The sequence below is a fragment of the Lagopus muta genome, chromosome 5 (genome assembly GCF_023343835.1).
Source record: "Lagopus muta isolate bLagMut1 chromosome 5, bLagMut1 primary, whole genome shotgun sequence".
Taxonomy (NCBI): Eukaryota; Metazoa; Chordata; class Aves; order Galliformes; family Phasianidae; genus Lagopus; species Lagopus muta.
Window position 1 is genome coordinate 9,576,491 of NC_064437.1, and position 17,332 is coordinate 9,593,822.

The 17,332-nt window shown below is 55.6% G+C and overlaps 2 protein-coding genes across 9 annotated transcripts in view; one reads left to right on the plus strand and one right to left on the minus strand.

Annotated features, from left to right (window-relative positions):
• The window catches only part of ERI3 (ERI1 exoribonuclease family member 3), a 97,043-nt gene extending 85,970 nt beyond the window's left edge, over positions 1–11,073 (plus strand). For all 4 annotated transcript variants that reach the window (XM_048944381.1, XM_048944382.1, XM_048944383.1 and 1 more), the window contains exon 8: positions 9,558–11,073. In XM_048944381.1, coding sequence (XP_048800338.1) covers positions 9,558–9,640 — 83 coding nt within the window. In that variant the 3' untranslated portion in view covers positions 9,641–11,073. The remainder of the gene's footprint in view (positions 1–9,557) is intronic.
• A 1,364-nt stretch (positions 11,074–12,437) lies between these two features.
• The window catches only part of DMAP1 (DNA methyltransferase 1 associated protein 1), a 33,370-nt gene continuing 28,475 nt past the window's right edge, over positions 12,438–17,332 (minus strand). For all 5 annotated transcript variants that reach the window (XM_048944362.1, XM_048944363.1, XM_048944361.1 and 2 more), the window contains one exon: positions 12,438–16,049. In XM_048944362.1, coding sequence (XP_048800319.1) covers positions 15,703–16,049 — 347 coding nt within the window. In that variant the 3' untranslated portion in view covers positions 12,438–15,702. The remainder of the gene's footprint in view (positions 16,050–17,332) is intronic.

The window sequence follows — 17,332 nt, forward strand, 5'->3', positions numbered from 1 at the left end:
GCTGTAAACAGAGCCGTCCGTCTTAATGGGCTATCGTGTAAAAACTTCTCCCAGTCAATAAATCAAAGGGGCTCCATTTATATCGCGTGCTGCTTTTACTATTAGGCTGCTCTGGGTGGTACTTTCTGATGCAGAGCTCCCTGGGTCTGCGAGAAGACACTGGAGCATCTCACGGGCATTTCATTTTGGTGGGGCAGAGCTCAGTGTCGGGGACACACCGTGAGGGGACACTGTAGGCTGGGACCTCCGTGTCCTCTATAATGTGCTCTACCCAAGGGCAGGAGCTGGCATGCAGGGGCAGTCACAGAGCTGCCCCCCAATAGGGATGCACAGGGAGCTCCCCCCGGAGCAGCAGCCCGGCACAGGTATTTATTTTTCATTCCTTCTGATGCCACCGGAGGGAAGTTCCGCTCCAGCCACCATCCCAGGCAGAGATATTAGTCCTCATTACTAATTAAAGGAAGCAGGAGTAATTGACGGATGGTGGATGGCGGGGGAGCGGGGTGATGAACGGCCGCTGTCCCCGCACCAGGGACGCATGCTGAGCGCTACCTGTTAGCTACAAATAAACAAACCTGATAAATAATAAATAGTTGGAGGAGAGTGCCTGAGCATTATTTAAATTAATAGGGATTAGAGGGAGAGAGGCCTGAAAGAGCATTCCTCCGGATGAGCTATCCCTGGCCGGGAAGGGGCTCGTTTGTTGCAGAGTAGAGCAAACAAGGCGACTGGGAGGATTCATCATGCCTGCAGGGTCTTGATAGCGTGGCCGTGCATCCCCTGCCTGTGCCACCTGGGTGCCACCTGGGTGCCACCGCTGCCCCATCGGGCACCATTGGCTGTGGTTCAGTCCCAGCCGTGATATCCACACGGAGGGGGCACGAAGCCCCACGCAGAGCAAGGCTGGGGGAGATGGAGAGGGGCGGCGGCGGGGGTTTGCTGCTCGCTATCGCATCTCCTCCATCTTATCGTCACAGTAATTTGATGATAAAAAATAATCCGAGGCTAGAAAGGAAACATGTGTAGTGGAGTAAAGATTGAATGGAGGTGGATTGTGCCCTGGGGCGGTGACTGAGAGATAGAAGGAAATGTCCTTCTGTTTGACATCGTGCCGAGATGCGGCCCTGTGCTGCTGCCCGCTGGGCTTGGGGATGGCTCTGGGCTCCAGTGGGAGCACTCAGAGCACTGCGGGCACTGAGTGCTGCCCTTTTCCCCACCACCTGAGTGATGGGTGCCCTGATGGGTGCTGCCCCATCCTGCCCACACCACCACACAGGTTGCTCCCAGTTCACCTTTTTTCCCCCCCCCTTCCCTTTGGTTATGCTTCACAACTCATTGTATCAGCTGTCAGTAACCAAATGTCTTTTTTAAGGAGTGGGTTATAGCCACTAATGTACTGAATGCTATTGCACTGGCTGCAGTTAGTGTTCCACGGCTAAATTACTGTAATTAATGTTCCACGAGAACTGTTTGTAACAGACGGGAGCCCCTAGTCCAGGCTCTCGCTGCATTACCTCCATCCCCAGGGAAGGGCTTGGATGGAAATGGGGCACCCAGAGCTGTCCTCTGTCCCCATGTCCTGGGGCTTTGCATGGGGTCAGAATGAGTCTGGGTGATGGGGCGCTCTCGTGGGAGAAAACTCCCCAAACCTTCAAAAGGCACCATGTGCCCATGGCCAACACCCAGTGCGGCCGCCTAAATCAGCCCCTGAAGCAGCCCCCCCTGCTCCCCGCTGCTGCTGGAGACACGGGGGAAATGTTTCATAGGCACGCACCGAGCGCACGCACACCCCTTGTTTCGCTAAATGCGTTTTCTCAATACCTGCAACAAACAGATTAGCCGGGGCTTTATCAGGGACAAGAGAAGGGAGAGAAATGTGATAATGGTTTTCAGCAAATCCTCGGGCTGTCACAGATTAGAGCGGCCGTGGCAGGGAGCATTATCAGCCCTTTCCTCCTCTCCCCATCTCCTCCCCCTTTGTCTCCTCTCTCCATCGGATTTCTCCAGCCAATCTATTGTAGCGGGAGCTGGGGAGATACACGCAGAAGTCGCTTTCAATCTGATCCGCGATTGGTTTTCCCAGCAGCTGATCTGTGTCGCGGCATCGATCCGCGTGCCCCCGCTGCCCATCCCCTTGTTGGGCTGGGGAGGGGGACAGGGGCCGGGGGGAAGGCTGAGCCGGGAGCCGTGCAGCAGTGTGCCGTGGAGAAGGGCTACGGAGTGGTGCCAGTGGCTGTGACCTGCTTGTGAAGCCAAGGGATGGAAGTGGGAGCGAAGGGACACGAGGCACTGGGCAGAAGGGTGGCTCGGGTACACCTGCGGGTTCCCAAGCACGCCGTGTCCATTGTCCCCAAACGCATGGCCGTTGGTGGCACCTGCCCAGCGCAGAGCTGCCTTGGCTCATCCATGCTTCGCCCAAGGCATGGCAGGTTGGTGGCTGGGAGGGCAGGAGGGGATATAACAAGTAATGGCCCCAAGTGTGGAAACACTGTTAATAAAGTGTATTTCACTTTTAATTTTGACATATAATGTAATGATCTTTTTTAAGGCCCTATCATATTATCTGCATGACTAGATTATTGAGTCTTCATCATCTCCAGATAAATTTATGACCGGGATGATGCTTGGAATTTATTATCAGTCAATAGAGCTCAATACTGTAACAAGGCGTGTAATAAGATATACATATTTAATGATCCGGAGTAAAACAGCCCCGCTAATGGGCAGGGTGAGCGGGAGGCTGGAGCTTTCCTCTCCATCTCCTGCCCCGCTCCGTGGGACCCATGTAGGAACACAGGTCTGGTGTCCAGCTCCGTGGCATGGCAGGCCAGGCTGCTCCGGGAGCTGCCAGCTCTGTTTTTTCCGGCCCTTTGGGGTGTTATTAAATTAGTTTCCTAGGACTTTTAATAAGCACTTTTGATGCCTTTGAACCGCACGGCTTTGTGGGAAGATTACAGTCCCGCATCCATCTCGCTGGGAGAGAAACAATGGCAGCAGGGCTGGCGTTTGATCTCTCCTCCAGAAGGCGAGAGAGGGTTTGCGAGAGACAAAGAGGTGAGCTGGTGATTTGGAGCTAATGTTTAAAAATAGGTAGGTCTCCCTCCAAGATAAAGAGACCTGCCCTTCTCTGTGTAATCGCACGGCTCTGCTTGCCGGACCCGCAGAAGCACGGCTCGCTTTATTTGAAGGATTGGAGTGCGGCGCGGCGGTTTGATTCTGGCCCTTTTAAAGCAATAACTAGGCCATCTGACCGAGCTTTAAAGAGCAGCACAACTTTCCATTAGGACTCGCCGCACAGTCTCGGCAGAGCTGGGATTGCATCCTCGCCTTTTATTTCCTTTCTCTGACATCTCGTGTCACTCACAGGCAGGAACGCGCCTTCACAAACCCGCTTATTTCTCCCTTGAAATTTCGCCCTAATTAGGGTCCCAATCCCAGCAGGGATATCGGCACCACGGTGTGGGGCAGGGGGTGGCAGGGGGGACGTGCCGCCTGTGTCCCCATAGAGGCACGGTGCCCACGGACACCTGGCTGCCTTCAGTGCATGGAGAGGAGGCACCAGGGGAGCCCGATTCCCTTTATCTGCGGATAACTACTGCTGCCTTTAACAGCCTGGAATAAACTGGCCATAAATATCGTGATCATAAGTGCTTAGATATGGCAACTTTACACTGAACAGAGGTTTTAACCTTCCCCACGGAGAATATCCAGCTCTATATCATCGACTGTTTCCATTCGGCTGCACGGCCAAAGACGAGCTCCGGGTGAACCGTCCCCACACGCTCCTGTCCCTGTGCAGAGGGGACGGTGTGGGGACATCTCGTGGGTGGCCACAGCTGTGTCCTGGCTGCCTCCCGTGCCCGGGATTTCCTCTGGCTGTGGTGCAGCTGGGGCTGGGAGCTCCTGGAGAGCCGCAGAATCTCGCTGGGCTGCTCTCAGCACCGGCCTGCTCTTCCCATTCCCACCCGGAGCCGTGAACTTGTGCAGGAAGTTGGCACCCATCCCCAAGGCACACCACAATCCCATCCCATCCCGGAGCAAAGGGCCAGGCTGTACACTGCTGCACCTGCCCTGTGCCCCGGCCGTGACTTTATTTTGCACCGTGACTTTCAGGCGAGCTGTAAAACACTCAGATGAGTTAAATAATACACGACAGTGTACGGTATAAATTACAGGAAGGCAGTGGTGGAGCGACATTGTATGCTGAATAAATTAAAGGCTGCGTGACTTACAGGCGAGATTGATCTCCTGCCGAGCATTTTGTTTGGTGACGTGCTTGTCATAAGGGAGAGCTAATTACCTGCCTGCGGCGCTCAGCTCCGGGCTGGGGACGTGGCACAGGCTGGGCACCCCACGTGCCGTGCTGGCCGCACCACATCTCTGCACTGCTGGCTCCAGGTCCGCCGACAGCATCCTGTCGGGACGTGGTTGGTGGGCACGGGTCGGAGTGGATGACACGATTGGTCTTCCCAACCTTAACGAGTCCACGATGGCCCTTGGCACGGCGCTGGGAGCTGCGGGGCTTTGGGACCGGTTTGGGGCCCCATCCTGGCGGCGCTGCCCCTCATCCTGGCCGGCCGGCGGCTCCGCGGGCTGTCTGTCACCCGGCGGGATTATGAGTAGTGAGCGTAATGCATCGGCGTATGAATAGGGTTGTCTGGCTGATGGTGATGTATCGTTTTTCATTACTGCCTCTCAAGCCCTCCCTGCTCCACGTGTGGAAATTCTATTTATTCCCTAATTTGTAAAAATTCCCTCCTTATCTGATACCAATCAGGGAGGGGTAATTGGCTCTCCAGGGCTAGCGGCTGGGGTCCTGATGAAGAGATATGTGTGTCTGCTCCGGCTGTCCAGGCACCCTGCCCTGCTGCACCAGCGACACGGGCCACAATTAATAATGATTTGCAAATGGCAGACAAGCAATAACGCAGAAAGATGTCCAGCCAGCCTCCTGCCCGCCCCTTAATTTCCTTCTGTAATATAAATGGCACGGGAACAAAAATCCAGCGCTATAAATTCTGGAATTAGTTATTCACCGTAATAAATGGGCGCCTTTTTGGAGCGCGGATCCCCGCCCCCCCCCCCCAAATCTTCCTCCTCTTCCTCCTCCCCCTCGCCAGCACCTACTTCATTTGAGTCCTAATATGCAAATGCCGTAATTTAACGGGATGGCGAAGTTGATTTTCATGTTAACTTAATTACTTTGATTTATGGCGGGCTGGGATGCAGACACCGCCGCATCATTACGGATCTCCCACCTCTCCCCTCGGCGCTCCCGCTGACCCGCTCCCTCGTCCCCCTTCTTCCCACCCCATCCCTTTCCCCGCTCCTTCCCTCCTCTCTTCCCACAAGTTGGGTGTTTTATTAGCTGCCTTTAAGTGGACATAAGTCCTCGCGACAATCGTGTGATGGGGAGGACAAATTCCCCGTCCTGCCTTGTTTAATCGTGCCTGGATAATGGATGTATAATTGACTCATTTGAATGCTTTTGCCTACAGGAGTGCAGAGCATTAAATGTTTGATTGCCTTAATTTCCAAACAGATCATTATCCCCTTCTTACCCGCTCTTAATAAACACTTTATGAGGATTTTTTTTGTAAAGGAAAAAAAATCTCCACTCCTCGTACTTCTCTGAAGTGATAAACTCTAATTAAGTCTAATATTTAAAAATATGGTAATGGCGACTTGTTTGAATAAGTGGCCTGCATTTCCATAATTTCATTATTACGTAAAACACGCTAATTATTTGAAGTGTGCTTATTACTAAAAGAGAAATCTCCTCCTAATAAAGATGAAATTGGCTTTTTCCCTGTATCGCTCAGCCCTCCCAGGGCTGCTCGCGTGGTTTGTCTGGGGCCGTTCATGGGGACGCAGGGCAAATGGAGGTCCTTGGCCACGTCAGAACTGGGATGTCCCCATCCCCTGCATGCCCCCTGTGCTGCCCTGGGGCACGGGAGGTGAGGGACCCGGCAGCTGTAGGGTGCCCGTGGTGTGGGTGGGATTTGGGACGGGGAAGGGCACCCCATCCCCCAGCACAGGGATGGCAACAGGTAGGGGATGGATGGAGCGAGGCACCAATTGTCTCCAAATCCTGAGCGGCTCTCCGGCGGGGCAGCCAGGAGAGGCAGTGGGATGAAGTCAATATAAAGCTAATTTCCTTTTCTTCGTGAAGAAATGAGGTGTGTGGCAGTAACGTAATTGCAGATAATGAGGTAAGTTATTCTTAATATTCTGCACGTCGCTGTCAGCTCCTCATAACACACCTGCCAGCAGCTGGGGCACGCCGACCCCGCACCGTGCAGGGTGATGTGGCCCTAACCTGTCCTTGTCACTGCTGCGGCCGTCTGCCCTTACATGTCCTGCCCTTACCCAGAGCTGGGCTGTGACGTTTGCCAAGGTCACCCTGCGGTGGGACCCGCATCCTGCTGATCCCAGAGCTGGGGAGTGTCTGGTCCCCTTAGGGCCACGGGGACCGTGTGGCTGCCAGGTCACGGGGCCACTGGCCGTCACCAGGGGTCGGCAGCGGGGAGGCGGTGGTCGCGCGTCTCTGTTCCCACTTTGCAGGGAGCTGTTGTACAAAGGGAGCGGCGATATTATTCATTAACAGTAATCTGCCATTAGAACATTGACAAATGGCCCCCGGTCGCCTGAGCATCAGTTCTCGTACAGACCATAAAGCATGGGGACAGCTTAAATATGGACCTGCTCAGCTCGGGCCGGGGGGTGATCCGTCTTCCAGCCGCAGCACGGGCGTGCGGGGCTCGCTCCCGATGGGGGCATGGAGATGGGCCACAGCGGCCCCTGTACCCTGCGGTGCCAAGCAGTTGCAATCCCAGCCAGGATGTGGGGACAGTGCAGAGCTGTCGGGATGAGCTTGGCCCCGGCCATCCCATGCCCACAGTGGGTGATGGCAAGACGTGACACGGCGCAGTGTGGGACAGCACGGCGCAGCCGCGCTCCGTTTGCCGGGTAACCCCGTGCTGACCCCTTCCTACACGGCGCGAAACACCCCTAAATCAATTGCATCTTATTATTACAATATCAATATACAATATTCCTACAATAACACCATTGATTTTCTACTCAGAGGCTGCACCTAAGTCTGTTTTAAAGAGGAGGGAGTTAATAGTGCCCTCATTAAAAATCTATAGATTACCCCCCGCCCCCCAAAAAGAAAAAGCAGTTTATATTCATTAGAGCTATTGAATATAAAGTAATATGTTTGTGTAGGACATTGGAGTAATGTGATAATCCGTCCGCATATCAGGGAGAAATCCACTTAGCAACCCTGTCAGCTTGACAAGAAAAATGTGCCCATAAAGTCGGGAATACATGGAGGGAGCCGGGGCGCAGGAGGCTGCGCAGAGCAAGGGACAGTGGTGCAGGGCTGCCTTCCCCAGTGCTGGGCATGGGGACACGTGGGCACCCCAGTGCCGTGGGGGTGGCAGTGGGTGTGGGGATGTGTGTGAGTGCCGCAGGGCTGCAGATGGGGCAGTGGGAATGGGGAGCAGGCTCTGGGGCCTGTGTGTTGTCACTCCAACGGGACACACGGTGAGCGGTGCCGTGTGGGCACTGCAGGGGCTCTGGGTCCTGCTGTGGCTGTGTGCCCCCCCGGGGGGCAGCTGGACAACGGGGCTGCCCCTGTCCCCAGCCCCACCCCTGCCCCCTTGCCCATCCCTGGCCCTGCCCCCAGCCCCGTGGCCTGCAATGGATTAAGCACTGAAAGAGCAGCAAAGCAATCCCGTCCGTGCTCTTTTAGGTTGTCGATTGCCATTTTTGTAATAGAAATTCCTTCCACAAGGTAACGACGGCCAGATTTAGAGGATTTCATATTGCTAATAATTCCCCAAACAGCCATCTGACTGTGTTGTTTTAAAAGCCGCTTAGTTTTTTGCTTTGGAGTTTATGAAAATCTCCCACTCTAATATCCCGAGAGCCAGCCTATAATTGTGTTATTAAATCAATCGGAGCGGATTACATTGTAAAATCAATAGATGGCTGTAATTGCATATTAGAAAGTTGTTCTGCTGTTGTTGATTTTTTTTGTACATGGATAATTATAATAAGCGTGTTTACCTTCGCACTGATTTGGATTGAGGCTCCCAAAATGACTCATGGTGTTGGTGGCTGTGCCTCTGGGGCTGCCACCCCGCAGGGTGCCCGGAGGGGGAGGGAGCCGCTGTGTCCCCGTGCTGTCCCACCGGGCATGGGTGGAGGGACTGGGGACACGGGGACACGGAGGAGGGGATGCTGTGAGCAAACCTTGTCCCTGAGCTGTGGGATGGTGAGATCTCCCAAGCAGTGCCCTGCGTCTCCGCGATGCCCGGTGGCTGTGACAGGGACACGTGCAGCTAACGGGGACGCCGCATCTTCCACCCATGGGCTGGGATGCCGGTATCAGGAGCATCCTCAGCAGCTCCGGGGCCGTGGGACAGAGGTGCCCCCAGCCCGTGGCCATGCCAGGTGACAGCGCTCCTGCCACCAGCACAGCAGGGTGGCACAGTCCGGCTGACGGCACCTGGCAGCGGCACGGCACGGCCACGCGGGGTCTCAATGCGGCACGAGGCACTGTCAGCAGGCAGCCTGCTGTCTCCTAGACAGTGAAATATGGCCACAATTAGCCCGGATACAGTTCAATTATGATAAACAGCGTTTGCACCCTTTAAGCCGTGATTAAAAGGCCTCCTCCCGTTGATAGAGAGACCTAATTTCACATTATTATCGCTGTAGCTTGATTATAAAGCACTCCCTGGATTTACAGTTGGGAGATGGATGTGGAGGCTTCTTTATCATTTACACATCAGTAATGATGCAGCCTTCCCTCCGCCACAACATCCATCCGGCGGCGGCGGCGAGAGGGGGGCTCAGCCCGCGCCCCCTCCCCGGGCACTGCTCCCCGCGCCGGCCGGGCCCCGCTGCCACACACAAGTGGGCAAAGTCACCCTTACGGTAACAGCTTGATAAATGGGCGCGCGGTAATGAAATGGAGACATCAAGGCGTGGGGCGAGGAAGAAAGAGTGGTAATCGGAACGAGTGGAGCTGTCCCGAAACGGAGGGGAGCGGGAAGAAGGATCGCCTCTGTGCCGTGTGCTGTCAAGGGAGAAATTACACATTTACTCTTGCTTTTTCTTAAGGAGACGGCCCTCATAGATCAAAACATGGATTTACAAGCCAATTTTCAACATGAAATATAGACACCAGGAATCAATTTAAGCCCGGCTTCTATTTTAGCAAACGGTGCCTGCGTTTAGTCCCAGGTAAATAACGGCAGCGCCTGCCCCCTCCCCACGCTCCGGCCGTCTGTCAGCACCGCGGCTGCGTGGCACCGGGGCAGCCTGAGGCCACGATGGGGACAGCTGTGAGCGGGGCAGCCTGAGGCCATGATGGGGACAGCTCTGAGTGGGGCAGCCCCATCCCTGGTGCGGCCATGGGGCAGTGTGGGCGCTGGGCTCGCAGGGAGACGGCTGGGGAGCTGGAGCCCAGCTGGGGACGCAGCCCAGGCGACGTCACTGCGCCAGACCCTCTCTAACCCGGTGCCTCTGTGCTCTCTCCGCAGATGACTGTAAGAACATCGCCAACATCATGAAGACACTGGCCCATAGAGGCTTCATCTTCAAGCAGACCTCCAAACCCTTTTGATCCCCAGGGCAGGCCAGGCAGGGCTGCATGCGCCCGGCGCCGGCGAGGCGGGGAGGACGGGCTCTAGCATTCAAACGGCAACCGAGGCCAGAGGAACCGACACAAATCTCAATTCAGCTGTTACTCCAGTAGAGGTTGTATATATGGGAAGGCAAATCTGTGTAGACCTGATGTGACTCCCTCTCTGGGCTGCTCCGGACATTATGCCATGCTAGCGGACAGCCGCGTAGGGCGCTTGCACCACATTTTAGACTCGTAGTTTGTTCTTTTCTTTGGCTCCCGATTTCCGTCCCTCCCTCCGCGCCCCACCCCGCCTCCTCCCTCTCCCGCCCCGTAGCCACCACGTCCCCGGCATGGGCCGTCCCCGCCTTCCCTTCTTTCTTTTTGCTGGTTTTATGTTTTCAGGCCTTGACGGCTGCTGCAGCGCGTGCCCACGCCGCGCTCCTAGAGACTCAGCAGTGTCGAGACGGCCCCCGCCCTCCCCGCCAGCCCCAGCCTCTCCCCGAGCGCCTTTCTCCCCTCTTTTTGAATCGACACTAACCCCTCTCTGACTCCTGTATGTGACAAACGCAATCCGTCTCTTTATGTTCAAGGTGAAGTGCCTGTATTCTCCGCTGCAGAGCCCCTGGCAGCCCTGGTGCGGGCTGCGGGGCCCCGGAGGGCTCCCTTCAGTGGGGCAGGGGCCCGGCGGGTGGGTAGGCGGGCAGCAGGGGGGAGGTGACAGCGTGCAGAGCCCCCGTCCCGTCCGCTCGTGCCTCTCGGGGATGGGTGGGATGCCCAGCCCTGCCCCAGCACCACCGACCCGTCCCAGCTCCGCCGGGGCCAGGTGTGCCGCAGCACCGCGTCCATTGCCGGCGGTGGACGTGCCAGCGCGCGCTGGCCCCGACCCACAGGTACCTGGAGCAGGGGATCTGTAAATCGGCCCAGGTCCCCCGGCCCGCTCCCCTCCCGCTCCCCCGGTTCCCATGCTGAGGCTCAGCCCCCGCGTGCCCGCGGTCCCCGCACTCCCCGTGCCCCTCGCGGGTCCCCGCGGATGCTCAGCAGCAGCTGGCTTGTTGCCTGAGAGTTGCCGAGCGCGTCCCCTCTGGCTGGGTGGGTTCGCAGTCGGGGGCAGCCACGGGGCAGGCTGAGGGCGTGCAACCCCAGTGTCACCCAGTGTCACCCAGCCCCGGGGCCCTGCTGAATGGAGCCCTCATCCGGGTGCTGACCTGCAGGGAGGCTGCAGCCCCGGGCCCGTGCGTGCATGGCCTGGAGCGAAGCCGGTGACGGCAGCCAGAAGGGCAATACAGGCACTGAACTTGGCGGTACATGACTGCATGGTGTGTGGTGTTCCAGTTAAACCAACCGATAATGCAAACCCAGCATTTTCATTGTCTAGTTATTCCAATCCTTGCTGTAAATGTGCCACATGAATAAAGTTTGGGGGTAAAGGAGCCCAGGCTGTGCCCATGCATGTGTGAGTGCAATGCGGGATGGAGTGGGCTGGGACGGGGTGTGCTGGATGAGACAGGGCAGCAGGACAGCCGCTGCCCTCCCTGGGGGTACGGCACCCAGCTCACCCTTTATGGGTGCCATGTGCCAAAGCGGGCTTTGGGGCTGCGGATGGGAGCGCTGCCCCATCACAATCTCCAGCACAACCACCATGAGGTGTCCGTCCCTTTCTCCCACCACCTCGGACGCTTGAGGGCCTGGACAAGCTGTCCACGTGCTGTGTGCCCCCTGCACGGATCAGCCCCAAGGATGCCACCATCCCATCCCAGCTGAGCTGCGTCCCAGCAATGCCCAGAGCAGGGTGATGCCGTCACCAAGCTACCGCCAGCATCTGTCACCTCCCCTGCCCTGCAGCCTCGGCATGCATCAACTTCAACCCCGGGCATCAATCAGGGCCATTGTGAGCTGCACTGCACTGAGCCACCAGCTGTGCAGCACCGTGACGCAGAGTCACACTGCTGGCAGGGCACCTGGCAGCCCTGGGGACAGCACTGCAGCCTGGTCCCTGCTGGAACCTGCCAAGCAGCTGGAAGGAAGCGGGCAGCTCCAGGAGGGAAGGGGCAGCCCCAACCCAAGCAAAGGTCACGGGGGCTTTAATGGCTCCCTCTGTGCAGCCCCCAATCAGCTTTATTGAGCTATTTTCGATGGAGTCGTCTAATTAGTTTTCTATGAAAACTAAGAACTTGGCCTTTGCCCTTTACTCCTGCAGGCGAGAATGTGACTCAGAGGACGTTGTCACGGCGGATCGATGGCCAGTTACACTTGAAAGGCAGCACAGAGGGGTCGAGAGGGTGGGCAGCCTGCTCTGCACAGGGGGAGCACACGGCTGGGGCCACCTGCACCTGCAGTGCCCGAGCCCCAGCCACCACTACTGGTGATAGTAGAGATGCTGCAGCACACCCAGGATGCTGTAAAACATGGGGTGACCAAGGCAGCTGGCTTCACAGCCAGCATCACTTAGAGTAGGGAAAGTTTTAGGGCTGAATCCAGGTACACAAGGCAAGATGGAGCCATCTGCACCACACTGGGATGGGATCCCCGCTGAACCACCCCCTCTGTACTGCAGGCAGAGGCCGGCCCTGCCACCAAGCACCCCGGGACGGGCCAGGCAGCCCTGCTCTCCTCCTGCAGGTCCCCGTGCTCTGAGCAGCACGAGGTGGGAGGCCCTGCGGCCCCACTGCGTGCCGGGCAGACGGCAAACAGAGGGTGGAATTTGCACGGCTACAAGTTAAATACAGCACACACACAGGGTTGGTCAGAGCCCCTGGCACGGCTGCCTTCACGGGATCCGCTTAACGGGGAAATAAAAGGGCCTGAGAACCCACGCAGCAGTGTGAACAGATGCCCTATAAAAATCAAATACGTGGTAATCAAGGGGACCAAAAGGTACGTTTAAAAACAAAAACCCACCCTGGAAACAAAGGAGCCGGGCTTTGTGGCTTTCCTGGGAGGGCTGCGGAATTAATGGGGAAGAGCACATGTGTTTGATAATCTTTATATGGCAAAAGACCCATCTTTCAAATATGTCACAAATTCATATTAATCACCTTCCTATTGCCTTCTGCGGCGCAGCTATTCCAGTCGCCTTGGGCAAAATTGGGAACTGTCTGGTTAAAAAAAATGTTTTACATTATAATTTACAAGAGCCTACAAGTCTAGTTTCTTTTAATGGAAAGAGCGATTAAACAACAAAAAAAAAGAGTGGAATATATATACACCCTGGTATATATACACTATATATATATATATATTAAAATATATATATATATATATAAAAGACAGATATTGTAACTCCATCTGGAAAGAGAGAATGTTTGATCTTAACAATGTAACTTCTAGCTTTCAAACAGGCTCAGAAAACAAGAAGTCAGCAGGAGTTCAGATAAAGGAAGCTTAAAAGTCAAATAATTCTGACTCTGAACCCGAGACTTCTTAGACTCAAGGTCTTTTCCTTTACCCATTAATGGGCTGACTTGTGAGCTCGGGAACAAAGTGCTGCAATGTGAGGATTTCTGAGAGTCACTCATTACAGATCACTGAGTGGAGTCTGAGTTGCGGAAATCAAAGGATCCAATCTGGAGTAACTGGCTGAACTTCTGCTTGGAACTAATTTGTTCCGAGTTCGGCTCACCTTTCACCTCCCGAAGGCCCCGAGCACAGTCCCTACCGGGGTCAGCACCAGGGGGATCCCGGCTCGGCTTTCATGGTCAGCGCCGGCACCGCGGCCCCTGGGAGGGGGGATGGCAGCCGCGGCAGGGACGAGGCGGCCATGGGCAGGCGGCACGGCGCAGGGCTTCCCGCCGGCCCCGGGGACGCCGCTCCTAAAGGGACACAGCGCCGACAGCAGCGCCGCGAGGAGGGACGGGGCAGCCGCTGACAGCCTGGATCTCGGGAGGCTGCTGCGCCCTCACCCAGCCCTGCCAACACCTGCAAAGGAATTGAGGCTTGTGGGGCACGATACGGGACATGGGGCTCGCCGTCCTGTTCCTTGCTTTGCCACTCGCTCCCTCCAACATCTGGAGCGAGATACTTCTCCCTGGGGAACCAAAGCTGGCTTCAGGGGAGCAGCTGGCTCGGAACTGAACTAATCCATGCTTAATCCAACACATGGAGTGCCGCGGACGGGCAGCACAAAGGGATTCTCTAACTCGGAGCAATCTGTAAGCAGGGAGATCACTCGACTCTCCCCGAGGCAGTTCAGTGGCAAAGCACAGGCTGGAGCTCAGAGCCAGCTTGGCACAGCCGGCTTAAACCCCTGCAGCAGCCCTGGCAAAGGGCAGGGCATCACCAACAAACACCCAGGGCCAGGGCTGCAGCAGGGAGGCAGCATCGTGCTGCTGAGCAGGCAGGCTGGGAATGCCCCGACAAACACCTGCTCAACAAACAGCTGTCTGCTTGCACTGCTGGCATTGCTAGCTCAGCACTGCAGCGGGACACACCTGCTCACATCCTGCCAGCTCACAGCAGGTTCTGGGCCATGGGCTGCTGGTCCCCCACACTGCCTGAGCACCCAGAAGTGCAGGGAAGGTAGAGGGAAGCACGGTGCCTGCATCTGTCTGACACCCCAAACATACCTGAGCCACGCAGAAGGCGGCACAGCGGTCCCGTTCCCCTCCTCATGCAGATACCCCTCCAGCTGGGAGGTAATTTCTTCCCCCCTCTAAAGGTAGCATAAAATGGTCACAGTGTGAATGTGCTTGACCTTTTGTCTTGGACTAATCTAATTGTGTCGTCTTTGTGTAATCAGCCGGTAAAGGTCAGTGCTGTATTTAACATGGAGGCCCTTTAGGTACTGAATTTGCCTTGCAGTGAATTAACTTGATTATATTTCTTTCAAATATGTCAGAGACGAGGTCAGTTTAACCCTCTCTGCGCTGCCCAGGCCCACCTCTTTGTTTCCATCTCCAAGAGGTGGGGCTGAGGAAGAACGTGGTCAGGAACACGTTTGGGCTCTCCCTCCTGCAGCCACGGCCGCTGCCACCAGCGCCTTCCTTCCCATCAAGGGTTGTGGAGGGAAGGCAGCGTGATGCGAAGCAGCCCCAAGCGTTCACCAACCGGGATACTGTGGACCGCATCGAAGGGTGAGATTGAATGCAGTGAAAGAAAGATGCAAAAGACTTCTTTGCGAACATGAACCTGTCTCGGTGGAACGCTTCCTTATGACTCCATGTTGTCACAACTGAACAGGACATTACTCAAGTCCAGATTAATGCGTCACCTCTGCTGTTGACAGATAAGGTGTTCTGAATATCCTGCAATAATACATTATACATTTTAGAAAATAAAGGTCTGTGACGCTACCGGGGGCAGTATATCTGAGGCGTCAGGGATGCCACTGCGTGGAGATGGGCAGCTGTTTATCAGACAGTTCAGCTCAGCTGTTCCAGGGGAGCGCACAGAGGGGAAAGCAGCCTTGCCTGACCTCTAAGCACACCACTGCCTCAGGGCTGAGGGTGAGGGGCTGGGCAACTTGCCCTCGTAGAGTTAGGGAGGAGAGGGCTGCTGATGTACAACCTGCAGATGGACACGCACAGGTTGCTGTGGCAGGGCTTGTGGCGAAGCTTCAGTGGCTTCTAGAACTCCGAGGTCTGGCTTTTCTTCCTCAGCGCTGGAAGCAGAGTATGGAAACACTGCTCAGCTCTTCAAATACCTCTCTCCTTCCCAAGCCTTCTGCCCCAGGCAGGATACCACTCGACTCCAGGGACTTGGGCAGGTCATGGCTCATCATATCAAGACTGCTTTTCCCGCTTGCTTCCCTCTGCTGAGCAGCCCTTACGTGGCTTGGAGGAAAATGCCTCAGGCCTGCAGCTGTACTGGCATCACTGCCGCTGCCCTGGTGCAAGCTCTCGTCAGGCAAAGCTTCACTGCTTTGGTCCACGATGGCACCCACATCAAGCCATCTGCCTGCATGCAGGATGAAGAAAGACCTGCTGACCCCACCTATAGCACCAAGAACACTGTCCAGCACAGGAGACGAGCCCAGAGAGCACTGGGACTTGGGGGAAAAGGCGTGCTGTGCTCCCTTGGACGCGCACGCCTGGAGGGAGAGCAGGGCAGCATCCCAGTGCTCGTCACGGCATCTGCGTCGGAGACCTGAGTGCTCCCTGTTCTGCCCCCACAACCTTCCTTCTCACCGAGTTGGGGGTCAGTGGTGCTCCTACTACGTCAATGATCTGGTCCTTGGCATCTCCTTTGCCCTCCTCGATGCCGATCCCTGTCTGGCCATCTGGATGGCTGCCTTCCACGCTGAGGGGGCCGATACTACCAGCTTTGGCCAGGGCCTCATAGCGATGCCGTAACATCTGAAGCTCGTATTCACAGTTGGCAAAGGCTTGCTTCAGCTCATACAGCAGTACCAGGTCGCTCCGCAGCTCGTTGAACATCTGCACGATCTCCTCCGTGGGCATAGGGTTGAGATCTAGGGAGAAAAAGGAGCCCTGTTAAACACCCAGAGCTACAACCCTGTGTCTGAAGATCCCTACAGAGGTCCAGTTCCAATGGCAGACCTCCACTGCCCTACAGCACGCATCCTGCTGCAGCCAGTCACACACATGGCTCATCATATCAAGACTGCTAGGAACGGCTATGTGTTCTGGAAAAGGATGAGGCTCTGCATATTTGCCCTGTTGCAGCATGTGGCCTGCTGTTCGGCCACAGACTGCTCCCTGCTAGCACTGTGCTCACCCACACGAAGCCCAGGTGTTTTTCTGTACTCCAAGGCACAGCATGGCTGGAGCTCCAGAAAGCCCTTGAAATGCATATGCTTTGTAAAGCGGGAGTGGGAGGGCAGAAACCCCATCCTTGCCCTCATGGAAAGTGAGCTCAAAGAGGCACTCAGATCCTTCCCCAAGGCTCAGCTGGCACTCAGCCTCAATCCTACCATTCTACTAAATGCTTATATACCACAATTAATCTCCTTCCATCTATCTCTCCTTTAATGTCATTCAGAAGATATACCCATTTTTTCCCTGGACTGCTCCTAAAAGGGAAAAAAAAAAAGGAAAAAAAAGAAAACAAACAAACAAACCCAGTGACTTCTTCAGTTCTAAAGCAGAAAAGTGAAATCAGCCGGGTTGAGCTGCTTTTACCAGTTGCAGGAGGCTTTCAAAACCGCACACAGTCTCTGAGGCAACGTACCAAGCCAGGGACCCATTGGCCCAAAAAAAAACTAACAAAAGTTCAAAGAAGTCAGGGCTGGGAGCAGGCTCAGTAAGTAAGCTTGTGTAAATCACCGATAAGGATTTTTATTTTTCATTGCCCCCGACCCAGCGGGGGGAAAAGGAGCCATCAGGAATCCAACTAAAGGGCACCGCGTGCCGGGACCTGACGGCCCTGCAGGCCCTGTCCCTGCTGCATGGAGGGCAGCAGCTGCACTGCTTCCCCTCCAGCTACGTGCGGGCACCGTCCATGGCAAGTGAACCCTTCTTTCTGCTGCTAAGACACTGGAGTTCAAGAGTGAGGGCTGTGTGTTTACTCGCCTTTCAGCAGAGATGCTCCAGATTTTCACACAGCACGCCACCTATAAAGGGGGGATGAAAAGTCCCAGACGCATTTTGGACTTGCCACCACGAGCAGTAAATTAAGAGGAAACGAAGCTTGAAAGCGAGACAGGGCAGCCCTGAACAATGTGTGTGCCATGGTCACTAACGCACTCAGAAGTACCTCTCCCTGCAAGGCTGAGATTTGCCTTCCTAATACTGC